At 34.9% G+C, this 16,906-nt stretch overlaps 2 protein-coding genes across 2 annotated transcripts in view; one reads left to right on the top strand and one right to left on the bottom strand.

Annotated features, from left to right (window-relative positions):
- The window catches only part of LOC121368115 (EH domain-containing protein 1-like), an 80,141-nt gene extending 70,522 nt beyond the window's left edge, over nucleotides 1–9,619 (bottom strand). Inside the window, exons 1-2 of the mRNA XM_041492687.1 lie at nucleotides 9,434–9,619; nucleotides 12–123 (exon numbers count right to left, since the gene is read on the bottom strand). Of these exons, the coding sequence (XP_041348621.1) occupies nucleotides 12–123; nucleotides 9,434–9,548 (227 nt within the window). The 5' untranslated portion in view covers nucleotides 9,549–9,619. The remainder of the gene's footprint in view (nucleotides 1–11; nucleotides 124–9,433) is intronic.
- Nucleotides 9,620–10,065: 446 nt separating this feature from the next.
- Nucleotides 10,066–16,906, top strand: LOC121390539. Its single transcript, XM_041522375.1, has 2 exons — nucleotides 10,066–10,149; nucleotides 15,853–16,906. Exons 1-2 carry the CDS (start codon nucleotides 10,082–10,084, stop codon nucleotides 16,478–16,480), a joined length of 696 nt encoding a protein of 231 aa, XP_041378309.1. The 5' UTR covers nucleotides 10,066–10,081; the 3' UTR covers nucleotides 16,481–16,906.

The following is a 16,906-nucleotide window of genomic DNA, read 5'->3' as shown; positions in this document are numbered from 1 at the left end:
ACGTATCTTACCAATTTATAAAGGATGATTTGCCTGCTGAATGATTCCCTATGAGCAGAACAGAGATTTTTTTTCTTGGAGCAAGCAGATTCAAATTTAAGCTTTCTGCAATCTTCACAAGACCTGAAAGATAAAAGTACCCAATTATTTCACGTTATCATTTACAAAATGTACAACTTGGAAAACCACACTAGGAAGGTACACACAATTTAGTTAAAAGACCTCTTACCATGTGTTGCCAAGAACCAGCGTGTTCCTATGCAAGCGACAAGGAGCCGCCTAGTCATCATGATTACAATTTACTATCAAAGATACAAACACCCTGCTTGAGCAGCTTACATGTACATAATGTGATGGCAATTGGTTTCCTCCCAAAATGTGGGCGGGACGTAGCCCAGTGGTGAAGCATTCGCTTGATGTGCAGTCGGTCTGCAAACAGATCTGTACCATCAAGAAGACATTCCAGTCAAAAAAAATGTGTGTCCAAGACGGTGCTCATTGTTTTATTCAGTTTTGCTTTGCTTTAAATATCACTGGCAAATCTCATTTGTTATTATCTTTATGTGTAATACATTGTTGTTTAATTATTTTGTTAGTTGCTGAAGAGCAATTTCAATAAATAAATAAAAAATAGTTTTTTTTACTTTCTTGTATTAACTCCACTGCAAAAACAAAATCTTTCCAAATTTTGTTTTTTATTCCAAATGGTCCATTCACCAAATTTGTTTAAGGATTATTGGATTTTTTTTTATATTTACAAAGCCCCTTAGGGATATCACCACTCATAAAAAATAATGGAAGTAGTAAAAGTAAAGTTTGTTTTATTTAACGATGTCACTAGAGCACATTGATTTTTTTATCTTATCATCGGCTATTGGACGTCAAACATATGGTCATCCTGACACTGTTTTTTTTTAGAGGAAATATATATAGGCTACAATAGAAGTAGTAGTGTTCAAGATTAAAATCTGGTGTGCCAAATAATACATACACTACAAAACAAAACTACTTTCATTTGAAGAAGATGGAAATAAAACAGACAGAAAAATATTATCTCACTTCAGGGGATCACTTTTAAAAATCTTTATTATTTTGAAATCTTTATTAAAATAATATTAAAACGTTGATCGGTTCACCAAAGCGAATGCCTGTGAATGAACCAACAGTATTTCCGGCCAACTGAATGAGTCGGCTTGAACATTTTTTTTATCAAATACTGATGGCTAAAGGGAAACGGGTCATGCAATGCCCTCCTTTAATTTTCACCGATGGAAAACGCTGATTATCTTAATTAAATTATGGATATTTCCCTAGACATTTGGCTAGGCCAAACACAGTAGACTAAACACTTCTGGGTAATTTTCACCATTTGTTTCTTTAAAAGGGTTAACTATATAATAAAAAAAATGAACTACATGTATGAGCTATATGTTGTTGTTGTTTTGGGGTTTTTGTACTGTATACTTTGTATTCCCAATGGCGAATATAAAATATAATTTTGATTTTTGCTTTCATACAAGTGCTACAAAGAATCTTACAAAGCAAAGCATTCTAAACTTTATCGGAACACAAAGCGTTATATTAGACGTCATTCTAATTTTCAGTACTGGCATGTACACTAAACAGGGGAACTCATGCCGATGACGTCAATATTCAAGAGTCCCAAAAAACAATATTAATGCAGGATTTTCAATAAAAAATTTTTTTTAGAAAAACAAAATAGCTTTTATGCAAATTAAAACATGTAATGTCACCTCCTGATATTTGACTGCAACTTTGCAAAACATTTGCCAGGTATAAACATTTGGTCAGGAAGCATTTATTTTTTGTAATTCTGTGTTCAGTGACAATTTATTAAAAAGGTAGTCGAAAATTGACACCTAAATATTTATGACATCCCTGCATTTTAATGTTTCCATACACATACATATACAATGCCCTTTTTCTATTACATATACATGACTAAAGCACTGTTAATCCATTCTGGGGTATTTTATACCTATAATTATTACTTTTATTCAAACTGAAAATGTTTTAGCACCGTATCTTGTATACATGAAAAAAAACTAATAAAAAAATAATCGGTAACAAATATGGTTAACATTTAAATGTCTTCTCCATGAAGAACACACATTATCAATAATTCAATGCAATGTTGAATAAAAACAGCCCAAAAAGAGTTATACCCCTTGGAGTACATTAAGTGCATATTAAAGATTTCAATAAATTTTTATCTTAAATTCTGGTAGTTAAACAACAATAAAAAACAAAACATCTTTATATATTAAGTCAGGGGTTCCTCTACAATTTTAATAGAAAATATATCATTTTATATTTATTTGTCTAGGATTTCCGATAATAAATTCAAAAATAAATTCAGCAGTCCGAAGGTTACTTGAGCAATATTTATATTAAAATAAAAATGTTTTATTTATTTCTCTGGGGTACCCGATAATAAATTCAAAAATAAATTCAGTAGTCCAAAGGTTACTTAAGCAATAAAGCAATATTCAAATTGAATAAATTTAAGAGAGGTTTTTTCTTTTTCTTGATGAGAAATAATCAATGGCTGGTCTAACTCACGTGTTAACCAAGTTTCATTCCAGTTGACTTAGTCCTTCAGAGAAATTAATTTTCACAGATTAAAACAAGAATTCTGCAGATTTAAATGTCTCACCTACTATAAACGTATTTGGTGTTAATCAAAGCGGCATCCATACATGTTTATTTCAATGTTTTGGGTTTTTTAAAATTAAATACCTAAGTTCTTAGCTCATATAACTACTGGGTACTGGAGTCGAAAAATGACACCTAATTTCTAATATAAAAAATATGTCAGTGATTTTTTTTTCCATAGGCCTATGCCATACCAAAACATCTGCTTCAATGATATACTCAGTAGTTTAATGAATATTGTTAGACCATAAATCAACATACATATATACTAATACTACATCAGTAATATTTAGTTGCTCTGAATCCATAAATAATAAGTTTACTTTTATTTGCATAATTATTTGCAATCTTTTATTCATCTTGTGTCACCAAAAGAAAAAGAAAGACATGTTTTATTTAACGATGCACTCAACACATTTTATTTATGGTTATATGGCGTCAGACATATGGTTAAGGACCACACAGATATTGAGAGGAAACCCACTGTCGCCACTTCATGGGCTACTCATTCCAATTAGCAGCAAGGGATCTTTTATATGCACCATCCCACAGACAGGGTAGTACATACCAAGGCCTTTGATATACCAGTCGTGGTACACTGGCTGGAACGAGAAATAGCCCAATGGGCCCACTGACCCCACACCGACCGTGCATCGAGCAAATGTCCCACCCTTTGTGTCACCGTGACTGGTATATCGAAGGCCATGGTATGTGCTATTCTGTTTGTGGGATCATGCATAAAAAATATTTTTTTGCTACTAATGGAAAATTGTAGCGAGTTTTTTTTCTAAGAGTATGTACAAATTATCAAATGTTTGACATTCAATAGCCGATAATTGATAAATCAATGTGCTCTAGTGGTGTTTTTAAACAAAACACTTTGTTTTGTGCCAAAATAGCAACCTGATGATCACAAATAGAGTTTTACTGCTTTTGTGATCACTTACTTTTGCTACATATGTTTTTAATCACAGAATTAATTAGCCTTTCATAGTGATATTTTATTAATATCAGTTGTTTATTCTGCTTTTTAGAATTTAAAGAAATAAAATTATTTGGGATTTGCTGCTTATTATTATACTAGCAGCAAACATTATTAACTTCTTCATGACAACTATATTTCGGGTTAAAATAAAATGTACACAAACTTTATGAAATTGAAACTAATTTAAATTGTGTTCTAAGAAAAAAAAAAAAAAAGAAGATGTAAGGAGTAGGACTACATTGAGCGACAGCATATATTGTGAATGTCTGCTATGTGTGGTTGATATCAAAATTGAATTTATTGTAAACACGGGGGGGGGGGGGGGGGGGGGAATTGGAAAAACAATGATTCAAGAAAAAATTGCATCAGTCAGGTTCAGTATGTTTATCCCCAGATATTAAGTTTTATTTGCGTTAGTTTGGCAGTGGAAAATTTACTTGTCCATTAGCCCGTGCAACAATGGACTGGTCCAAATATCCTAACAGCCAATAAGATGGAATCAATCGCAAACTGACCGCACATCAAGCAAGCACTTTACCACTGGGATACGTCCCGACCCAACAAATGCAGAGAACAACTGTCAAATGATAGGCTGTCAGATAGATTGCCACCTCTGACACAACTACAAAACCCAAGAAAATGGAAACCATCTACGTCTTTGCAGTCCTGCATGTTCATACACTAAGTTCACAGAGAGGATTCATCAGAATACTATCTGGATAAGTGCTGTGTTTTTCGTGATGTTCTTCAAACAGCTCTGGTCAAAGTCATAGGCAAAAAAAGAAATAAAAAAAGAGTGTCTCCGATTGTACTAAAATTACAGAATTGATAAAGCAATGCAGGTTATTTTTGCTGGAAAGGGTGGGTATATTTTGTTTGTTTTTTGTCCTCTTCATCTGCCTTGATCCCTCATCATTGGCCATGGTGTCCTCTCATTTGTTTGGTAACTGGATCTCAGAGACGTAGATCTGCAAATCACTGACGATTTGGCCAATTAATAACAATACTGTTGGAATGTCTGGATCACTCTCAGAAGTATTGGTGAAGGGAAGGTTTAAGCGTCTAAATATTCCCAACTGATGGGTAGAACATCCACATAACTCATCTCAAGATCTCCGGGGGGGGGGGAGAGGGAGAGAGAGAGGAGAAGAGGGGGCAGGGTCTTTTTTGTTTTATTATTAATTTTTAATTTTTCTTATTTTACTGTGTCATAATGCTTTCCGATTGGTTGTGGTTACTGAAAGTATTCAAAACACTTCGATCGCTGAAATGGCCAAAACGGAGTATGATATCCCATCCGAAATATCTCAGGCAACTTCAATTAAATTAGACATTATATGTGTATTCAAAACTGTTCTGGTGCATGTGTAGAGGCAAGAACATAATCTTGTTTTTCAAATCCCACATTACCTTGAGAGAATGGGTTCACAGCTGTTCACGAATACAGGTTCAAATATAAATGTATGGTATGTGTCCTAAGTTTATTGTTTTGATCATCAATTGACATTGTAAAATAATGATATATGTCATGACAGCTACATAGTAGAATTTCACTCGCATAGGCCAGTTTTTTACTTGTAATATTGCTCTCTGTTAATGGTTGAGCCTGTTATTGGTTTTGCACAAAAGCTATAGTTGTCCAAGGATGACCGTTATCGTCTGTGGTGTTATTGGTGAACCATAGAATCGCAATGTTCCAAATGGCTATTGGCAGACACGTGATGTTTCAAACATAAGGATTTCATTCCTGGTGCTAAAATCAGCTTCAGTAAATCAAAAATATGGAGTTTTAAATTCGTCAGGAGCTTCAATTAAAAAAAAAATGTAAGTGTCCAAAGGTATTATTAGCATCTTTTATTGCTTCAAAATAGATGCAAAGTGTGCTTTTATACTTAAAAACAATATCGTAATCTGTTTATGGGTGGACAAGTAGATATTTTATGAAAACAGAGATAAGAATCATTTTATTTAATCGATTATGTAATCAGATACTGAAAATGCCACATAAATTAGAGTAATTAAATTCCTCAGTTACTTTGGGGACATTATACTATTTCATCAAACATCATTTGATATTTCAAGCCAGTTAAATCGTTTTACTTACTGTCATGTTTATTCAGCAATTCCTAATAGTCCTATAAATTAACGACAACACCAACAGCAATTGCTGTAGTTGCAACACGAATTGCCATCAGTCAGGGGCTCAACAGACGGCAATTTTTTGCCAATGGATAGAAATTATTCAGAGCTAGCCCTGGGTTGCTATTATTGTTCGCCAAATAATTTGCCAATCTTCAATTTCTTTTACCAATCTAAATATATATTCGCCAGTAACATATTGGCATTTCAGTCAAAAGATTTTGTTTTTAATCTCGTTCTTTATAATATAGTATATGTTAAAATGTACTTATTCTTCAGTTTACGTCTTGTAATCTAATAATGAAATGCTGCTGCTGTTTTATTTTATGAAGAAGAATTCTTTTTTTTTTTAAAGTGCTGAACTTGATCATACCATACCCCACGATTCCGTTTTGTTAATTACCCTAACTTACCTGTATGATTTATAACTGATTACTGTTCACAATTATTATGGTGTTCAGCTCAAGATTATATTTTATTTCATTTCAACTTATTTTCGTGATTATATCCAATTAAGGTTCAAGCATGCTGTCCTGGGCACACACCTCAGCTATCTGGGCTGTCTGTCAGGGCAGTGGGTTAGTAAGTTAGTGAGAAAGAAGAGGGTGTAGTGGCCTTACACCAACCCATTGACCCCTTAAGAACTCGCTTTGGGTTGGAGCTGGCACTGGGCTGCGAACCCTATACCTACCAGCCTGTAGTCCAAGGGCCTAACCACGACGCCACCGAGGCCGGTTTCAAGATTATAGCCAGTCAGTGTCACCCAAAATAAAAACATAGGAAACATCTTTATTTTATTGCTATCAAAACACTGGCGTGCAACAGTCTTTAACAAGTGGGGAAACAAGCTCTTAGTTTCATGCCGGTTTTGTATTTCTGTGCAAGGAGCGGAGGGATGTATCATGTTGGCATTAGTATTACATCAGTAGATATAGCACAAATGAATTATAATTTCGCCATTTAATATGTTTAAAACGTAGAAAGTTTTAACTAACGGTAATAATGATTGTATATAAGTGAGAAACAATATGTATTCTTCACCCACACACCCACTTCGTGGAAATAAACTCAACCATGTGACCTAGATTTACAACAACAAAACATTACTAATAAAAAGTAAAACTTGTTGTCGCTAGTAATCAAACATTTAGTATCAACAATGCGGCATGTCTTAAACAGTATTTAATTTTATTTAATCGCGTTTTCTAGCTTTACGACAAGCAGCTAGCAGTACACTACTGAATAGTAGACTGGCCACGTGGACATGTAATTAGCGCTTATTCACACCGCGAGGTGGATCAACTGAACAAAACTGGCTGAATGCATGTTTTGTTCTAAAACATTTCACCAAACCAAAATGTTTTATTTTTCACAACTGGCAAGTTTGGCAAACGACAACGCGAGCCCTGTTGCCACCAGTTGAAGGGATATTGGTTTTTATATTTGTTGCAAAAGATAACAATTTAAAATTGCCGTTGTGAGTATTTTGCCTGTGGTAAACACATTTCAAAATTGCCATAACATTTTTAAATTCGATCCCTGCTAATAAAAGATTAGAAATTTTTTCATTTTATTAGTGATATCACCTCTTATGAAAAACAGTGCAATTGGTAGTGTTCATCATTAAATTGATTTATCTTAGGTGCTAAATAATATTTATATTGCCTTTATAAAAACAAAACTACTTTTATTAGCTAGAGATATCAATGTGATCGATTAATCTGAAAAATATAAAAATAAAAAGAACAGAATATTTTTATCTCACATTTGGCGATCACTTACATTTGTTTTTTTAAATCTTTATTCTTTTTCAGATATCTTGATTAAAATCCAATATTAAAACATTGATCAGTTTACCAAAATGTATGCTCAACAGTCCGACAATATCTCTGGGTTGAACTACATAAAAGATGATTTAGCTTGTTCATTGTTTGAACTTTTTTGTACCAGATACTAAGGAGCAAAATAAGGGTTAAGTTTATCCAGAATCAACTACTAATAAACTAATGCACAACGATATACGGTAATGGGATGTAGATGATTTGTCCTCTGGACGTTTCGTCCACCAAAAAATTCGTCCAATGTTGAACTCGAGACAATTCGTCCACAACCAAAAAAAATTCTTGGACAATACGTCCAATATAATGTTTTTTTTTGTATTAGTTATTTACCGTATAATACGTCCACGGACTAAATAAATGTATGGACACTTTTTATTTTAGTGGAATATCGACAGAGAATTGCCAGAGAAGTGCCGATTGTAACCTAACCTAACAGCTTTGCCATGCCTATATCTCTGACATCATCTGTGGCTTTGCTTACCCGTGGCAGAAGTGGGGTTACCAAATATGATGGGGACAATTTGATAGACATAGTCTATTATAGTTATAATATTGTAATGATAATAGGGAATGGGAGTTAATTTATGATTATTGTAAAAATTTACAAATTTATTATGACGCTATTTTTGTACGACCTCTCAAAATTATTAATAATAATAACACAGACAATAATAAGTTGATAGTGCCATTAAAATTTAGTTTCTTTCATATACTAGTTTACCACAAAACGAAAATAATTAACCATTTCAATGTCTAAGAAACAACATTTTAGATTTATTGGTCTAAGTGTTGTAATCGAGTGGACGAAATGTCCGAGGTGGGTGGACGAATTGTACGGTGGATGAATCGTCTGGAAAGCATGGTAATCAACCTTTAAAATTTATTGTTTGTGGGGTTTGGTTTTTTTTTTTTGCTTTTCTGCTTCTTTAAAGAGCAGGAGAGGGAGAGATTGCACAGACAACCCCTTTAATTTTCACTGCTGTCAAATTGCAAATAAAATCAAGATTTTTTAAAGTGCAAAAAGGTTAGTCATTTTTTTAACTTGTAAAATATGTGTAAAGTTCAGCTACAAAATTAGTCTTTATATTACAAAATAGTTGAATACAAAATCTAAGTGTTGTAATCGAGTGGACGAAAATGTCTGAGGTGGGTGGACGAATCATCTGGAAAGCACGGTAATCAACCTTTAAAATTTGTTTGTGGGGGGGGGGTTTTTCCTGCTTCTTTTAAAGAGCAGGAGTGGGTGAGATTGCACAGACAACCCCTTTAATTTTCACTGCTGTCAAATTGCAAATAAAATCAAGATATTTTTAAAGTGCAAAAAGGTTAGTCATTTTTTTAACTTGTAAAATATGTGTAAAGTTCAGCTACAAAATTAGTCTTTATATTACAAAATAGTTGAATACAAAATCTCCTTTCTTTTACAAATGAATGATCATAATAATAAGTCAGTAAATTTTTACTGCCACACCACATGAGTCATTGGCCTTCATGACCTTTGATCAGCTGAGAGGAAACCTTGCCGACAGATTTATATATAGCTTTTCGTCTGAAACAAAAGAAACAATAGAAAAGTGACAAAACTAACATGAAAGTTAATATTTAAAAGACGTCGAATGTACACTTTGGTGTAATTGACAAAAACATTGCTAGTTATGCATACATAAATAAAAACTTTAATTCCAGGTGACTGGAATTGCGTGTGCCGTCTGCCGAGTCATCGGCTGGGCATACATTACGCAAATGAAAAAAAAACCTATGTCTGCCAGTGTTGCTGAAATACAAAATATACCATTCTCAGGATCGATGTAAAGAGTATGACACTCCTTCAGAATTCTTTCGTTGAGGGACTGCGTAGCAGAATCGACAGGATTCGCACAACTTCTGGACTTCACTTTCCCAGACATCTTTCTCCAACTCAAAGTGGACAGACAGGTCGAAGCTGAAGTGGGCTCATTGGGTGTTGTGTCATGTCTGGATTTTTTTTAATTAGCGTTTTGTCAGTTTTATTCACGTTTAGAGTGTATACAAATGAATGCGTCGTATTTTAGTGACATTACATTGTTATTAAATAAAAATCTTGAATATTTTCTGAATGTTTGAAAATATTACTTGGTTTTTAAACCTACACATTTTCGAGCTTCCCCTTACGGTTCTACAAAATCGATAGTGGAGCCACCTACATCCGTCAGCTGATCGAGGTGTGGTTTCCAGCAATGTCAAATAAGACGGCGATTTTTTAATTCATATTTTACTTTAAATTGATCCAAATGGATCATATGTTCCATATTTCACACTCGGTATACACAGTACAAACATTTTCATTGTTAATTTGCACTTTCTCCGACAACAACCGACCGAAGAAATTTGCCGGTAATATTAACCAATCAAAAAAATTCTAAAGATTTACTGCATTACTTTCGCTTTGACGTTGACGAACATGTCTTTGGTTGCAGATTACAGTAGTGAAGATAATATTTCTGACGATGACGGGCTCAGCCATGATGGGTATGGGGAAAAAATAAGACTGTTTGCTTTTTAATAGATTAAAGTATCATACTGTAATTTCGGTTGTGCTGTTTAACATTACAGTGTGGAACTATTAAGAATTAAACATCACTGCAGCTGCTGTCATTCATTGAATCATTCATTGTTTCTTTTTATTTGTTAATAAAATGACAGACAGTATGCACAAAATTCTGTTGCAAAGATTTCCGTCTCTTTCTTCTGCACACACACGCGCATCATTTTATTGATACATGTATAAAGAGGAAACCTCACAGGCCCGTAGCCAGGATTTTGAGAGGGGGGGTCGTTTAGATGAAGTGCCTCACACAAGGGTGCTTTGTACCCGAATTGCTTTTATGGGGGTCCAGGGGCATATTGAAAAAAAAAAATCACCGGTAGAGGGGGTCGACCTACTCCCCATTGGCTACAGGCTTGCCTCAGGGCATACAATTTGAATTTTTGAGACAACCGACATGTCATTCGTGTGGTTTCAGTTTTACACGAATGATTTTCTTCAGTAGTTCAGATACAAATGCAAATTTTAATGGGTCATGGCAATTAAACGAGAATGCAATATGAACGAATTTCGTAGCTTTTCTCCATCAAATGTCCTATGATAAATACCGTACCAAAAAATATAAATAAATATTTTTGTTTTTTAAATGTATACTAGAACCAACTTGAAAGCTGCCTGTTTGCATTACAACACACAACCCCATCGGGTTTTTTTTACAGGGTAGTACTTATTGGTGCCAAACAATAATCTGAATGAAATGATAATAGACAGGGATTTCCCAGAAGCATTAAGCTTAAAGAGACATTCCTGAGTTTGCTGCATTGTAAACAATTTCTGACTGATAAATATTTCTACAATTAAACTTACATATTAAATATATGTTTAGAATATCAGTGTCTGTATATTCACTGTGTTTCTGGTCATCTTAATATTTGTAAGAAGCCCAAACTGGAAATAAAATGAAATTTAATGTAGTACAAATATTAGAATGATCAGAAACACGTTTAATATACACCCACTAGTATTTTACTCAGAAAAATATAATAGATATTTAATTACAATCGTTAAAAAGTCTCTGTTAGTCAATATCATCTTAAAAATTGCAGCAAACTCAGGAATGTCCCTTTAATGCTTCCGGGTCTGAACGGAAAGTACCAAAATTATGCGAATCCTATATCGGCCAAATTAACCAGCAATCGGCAATGTAGGCCCGTTGTTTTATTATTTTCTTCCAAAAACTGTGACAAAAAATAGCCAACACATCTCTTTAAATTTTCTGACGAATGATTACAGCTTTTGCACGAATGATCGGTCATTTATGTTGATATTGGTTTTGCATAACCGACAGAGAAATGACAAAATTGTCCGTGCCAAATTTTATGCCCTGTTGCCTCATCCTAACCCAAACACTAACCTTAAATCTAACTCTAATCCTAATCCTAAAACTAACCCAAACAATAGGCCTCTTGTTATCCTCCATTGTATTGATACATGTATACATATACCCTAAAACTAACCCAAACAATAGGCCTCTTGTTATCCTCCATTGTATTGATACATGTATACATATACCCTAAAACTAACCCAAACAATAGGCCTCTTGTTATCCTCCATTGTATTGATACATGTATACATATACCCTAAAACTAACCCAAACAATAGGCCTCTTGTTATCCTCCATTGTATTGATACATGTATACATATACCCTAAAACTAACCCAAACAATAGGCCTCTTGTTATCCTCCATTGTATTGATACATGTATACATATACCCTAAAACTAACCCTAGCTCAGACAATAGATCAGATATTTTACCTCACAATACAGTTTTGTCATTATTATTGTACACCATGGCTGGTATAATACAGGTTGTGGTATGTGCTATCCTGTTTGTGGAATAGGGCATATAAAAGATCCCTTGCTACTAATGAAAAAATGTAGCTCATTTCCTCCTTAAAACTATGTCAGAATCAATGTGCTCTAGGGGTGTCATTAAACAAAACAACCTTTACCTTTTTATCGTTGTACACCTAGTCCTAGACAACATGTATTGGACCATAAGCGTATGAGATGGTGGAGGGAAACTGCCCCCCAGTCTTAGAGAAAATCCTCAAATTAGAGCAAAAACAAGAGAGTAATTTGTGCATAATAAGCTGGTTTGAAAACGTTTCCATCTTTCTACCCACAATATTAGTAAGATAAGATAAGATATTTATTTTGTACTTCAGGTTGCCATTGCCCATTATACATTTTACAATATGTTTGTATATACATCTATACATGTTTGTCACAAATGGCAACAAATAATAATTCAACATACAAACATAAATGTCATAGTAACTGTTATACTTAAATTATATAGTTATTAAAACTGACTAATCCATGTTGATCTGTGGCCTAATTCACAAAGATCTCTTGGGCTCTGCTAGACAACAAAGTATCCTCTTTGTAAGTCTTTTAGCATTGCACTGCGAGATCGCAAAGTTGCAATAGTTTAGTGAATTAGGCCCCAAGGTAGTAACCACAAGCATGTACAATATATACGTATACTTAGGTGCATATAATTGTACATCTAGTTCAGTGTAATGTGGACAAGATATATTGTGCTGTCGGCTATAATATTAATACTAATTAGTTTCCTTTTACACAAGTATTATATTGTTTGAAATTTATTCATATAAACTATAATAAAATGCAACATTCAAGTGATAGTGCATAATTGTACCTACATACGTGTATACTTGTAGTTCTTACAATATAGCTTTTCAACATTTTATAACTTCAACATACCCGACCGGCCTCGGTGGCGTCGTGGCAGGCCATCGGTCTACAGGCTGGTAGGTACTGGGTTCGGATCCCAGTCGAGGCATGGGAATTTTAATCCAGATACCGACTCCAAACCCTGAGTGAGCGCTCCGCAAGGCTCAATGGGTAGGTGTAAACCACTTGCACCGACCAGTGATCCATAACTGGTTCAACAAAGGCCATGGTTTGTGCTATCCTGCCTGTGGGAAGCACAAATAAAAGATCCCTTGCTGCTAATCGGAAGAGTAGCCCATGTAATGGCGACAGCGGGTTTCCTCTCAAAATCTGTGGTCCTTAACCATATGTCTGACGCCATATAACCGTAAATAAAATGTGTTGAGTGTGTCGTTAAATAAAACACTTCTTTCTTTCTTTCTTTCAACATACCCATATATACATATATGTCAACATGCATATACATGCACTTATATTAGTTGTACGGTAATTCACATAAAAAATGTGTGGCGATTCATTTGCAACCCTGTATAACTGTTTGGTAGTAATGCTAATATGAATAAATAATGTAATCTAGGTTTGGGGATTTGTTTTAATTCAGGCAAAAATCAGCCTGCCCTCATACAAAAAAAATGTATCTGACTGCATTTTAGTAAGAAAAAACGTGTAACCCCATCAAATGAAAAAGAAAATGGGTCATGCTTAAAACTCGTACATGCTCAAGGGATTTCAAAATTTTCATCTTTTAAGGTCCAGGGCTTCTGGAATTGTTTTTAAATCTACTAGCCATAGGATCAGTGATTTTTTAAATTTACTTGCCACGATTAAAAATTCACTAGCCCTACATTACTTTAAGTTAATACAATTTTACTAAATAATAGTAATAATCACATATGTCATCAAAAGATGGAGATAGAGCTTAAAAACACTAACATTGGGGGGTGGGGTGGGGTCAGGATATTCCTATTTACAAAATAGACTTAACTGCAACATTTGACTAAACAAAATTCACTAGCTGTCGGGCATGGCAAGAGTAGTTATTTACTAGCCCAACATTGAATATCACTAGCCCTGGGAGTGGGGCTACCATAATCTAGAAGCCCTGAAGGTCACTACATGAAAAAACTTTAATTTTTTGTAATAAATACAGTAGGTGAACCATTCTGACAGTTTTATTCTTGTTTTTTCACATCATTGTTTTCCATGTTCAGTGACAACAATTGATGTTAATAAAGATAGGCAATATGTTCATACCAGTAAATACTTGTATGTATTCTTAATTAAAACAAATTATTCACCCCAATGTATTTACAGTTGTTTTGAATGATATGTGGTGTAGTGTTCAACTCTATAGTTACTTGGGCCTATACAAGTGCAAAATATTGGACTCAAGTACTCGGGGATGAAACTCGACCCGGACCCGAGTACTCAACACTACACTAGATGATAATGAGACTAAGGAATAAAGTAAAATAGCATTATGCATCTTAATTCCAGCACTGAACATGTATTGTATTTCATATACAGTAAAACCCCTCTAAACCGGACACCCTCAGGACCAAGTAAAATGTCCGGTTTTAAGAGATATCCGGTTTAGTGAGGTTAAGTTTTTTACTGATTTAAAAAAAAATAGGACCGTGAAAAATGTCCGGTTTTGAGGGAATTCCGGTTTTGAGAGGTTTCACTGTATTCAGCTTTTGTTTTCCCTCCATGTCACATAGCCCTATAATGTAATCGGCGGCAAGCATACAGCAAAATAATGTCAAAAAATATAATTAAACAAGAGTGCTCTTCGTTTCATGGGTACTTGAGTCCTGTGTACACGTGGAGACACTACTAGTTACTCTGAGGGAGGGATATTGCTCAGTTGCCTGACATGCTTGGGTCGTTGGATCAAATCCCAAACAGTGCCCCACAACTGGTATATCAGACCATGGTATATGATCTGTCTGTGGAAAAGTGCATATATTTTTCTAGAGCACATTGATATATTAATGATCAGTTATTGGATGTAAAGTTTGTTTTATTTAACGACGCCACTAGAGCACATTGATTTTTTATCTTATCATCGGCTATTGGACGTCAAACATATGGTCATTCTGACACTTTTTTTTAGAGGAAACCCGCTGTCGCCACATAGGCTACTCTTTTATGACAGGCAGCAAGGGATCTTTTATTTGCCCTTCCCACAGGCAGGATAGCACAAACCGTGGCCTTTGTTGAACCAGTTATGGATCACTGGTCGGTGCAAGTGGTTTACACCTACCCATTGAGCCTTGCGGAGCACTCACTCAGGGTTTGGAGTCAGTATCTGGATTAAAAATCCCATGCCTCGACTGGGATCCGAACCCAGTACCTACCAGCCTGTAGACTGATGGCCTAACCACGACGCCAATGAGGCCGGTCAGTTATTGGATGTCTAATATTTGGTAATTTTGACAGTCTTAGAGAGGAAGCCCATTACAATTTTCATTAGTAGCAAAAGGATCTTTTATATGCACCAGCCCACCGACGGGATCGATCTCGGACCGACCGTGCATCAAGCGAGCTCTTTGCCACTGGCTACGTCCTGCTCCAAAGGGCATATACACACACATATAAGATCCTTTGCTACTAAAGGAAAAATGTGGCTGATTTCCCAAAACACTATATATATCAGAATTATGAAATATTTGACATCCAGTAGCTAATGATTAACAAATACATTTGCTCTAGTGGTGTCATTAAACTATACAAAGTTTAGCTTTTTACTCTGTTATCCACTTTAAAAATAATAAATATATATTATAGCTATAGTACAAGAAGATTCCTAGGGGTGCAAGTGTTAAATACTGTTCTTTTTGTTCTGACAGTTTTATTATTACTTTATATTCGTTTTCATCAATTTATTAACAATGTAAACTTCTGTTTTATTCTCTCTCTTTAGCAAGATAAATCACTCATCAAGTGGCCAGAATTCCAACTTGTTAATCTCGCAAGATGGTGACAACACCAGCTCTGACAGTGAAAGCGAAGATAGCTCTAACACAGTCGGATCCAACGTGAATAAAACCAAACTGCCTAACCCACTGTGTCAGGAAAAACTTGCAGTGCCTGGGAAGAACTTGGAAATGACATCCATCGGGATGACATTGTTCACAAACAGATACGAACAAGCCGAGTTGGCAAAGAGCTCGATTCTCGAGAAGCACGTTCAGATGACTGAAAAGCATCCTGAAAGGGGGACCAGGCAAGTGTGCTTTAAATTCAAAAAGGGCACATGTCACATGGGAAACAAGTGTCGTTTTTTTCACGACCAGTCAAACATTGTAAACCATGCCCTGAAGAAAACGGACGAAGAAAAGTTCTCAGATCAGTTAGGGCATCATTCCTTAAATCCAGGACATTCTGTTGGGATTTTTACCCACGAGCCAGTAGATGATGATAATTATTTGGCTGGTAAAAAGAGAAAGAAAAAAGTTGGTGTTTCGAATACTTTGGTTCCACCAAAGCAGGCATTGCTGAGGTTAGAACAACAAAGGCAGTCAGAAAGACCGTGGACAATTAAGAAATGAGAAACCTACCTCAACAAAAATCAAATGAAGCTGTTAAAATCATACCGCAATTGAGCTCACTGGTTCACATATTCACCACTCATGCTTAAAATGACAGACACTAGTTTTCAAATATTACGATGTATTTTACACTATTAAAGCCGTTTTTGATAATATAAATTAGATGAACATTTTATTATTTGGAATATTAATTTTTGTACACCTGAAGTTCTGGTCTTCCAGGTTTTTGTAATACTTCAAAATACATTTTTCATTTAATTCTAAAAACACACGTTCGTCTAAGAAATAGGCCCAATAGATATCAAGACTAGCTTTTGTTTATTTTGGACAGTATTTCCCCGTTTAAAGATCACAGACTTTAGCTTCTCTCTGTTATAACCTTATCGAAATGTGTTGCAGGTTTGTAGATTAAAGGGACATTCCTCA

The sequence above is a fragment of the Gigantopelta aegis genome, chromosome 3 (assembly GCF_016097555.1).
Source record: "Gigantopelta aegis isolate Gae_Host chromosome 3, Gae_host_genome, whole genome shotgun sequence".
NCBI classification, from domain to species: Eukaryota; Metazoa; Mollusca; class Gastropoda; order Neomphalida; family Peltospiridae; genus Gigantopelta; species Gigantopelta aegis.
Note: the sequence above shows the minus strand (reverse complement) of the source record. Positions and strands in the feature narration are given on the sequence as shown.

Excerpts from the sequence above, each read along its gene's own strand:
- LOC121390539 (XM_041522375.1), top strand. The coding sequence starts at position 10,082 with ATGTCTTTGGTTGCAGATTACAGTAGTGAAGATAATATTTCTGACGAT. Across the intron at positions 10,150-15,852 it reads GACGGGCTCAGCCATGATGG|CAAGATAAATCACTCATCAA; the intron begins GTATGGGGAAAA and ends CTCTCTCTTTAG.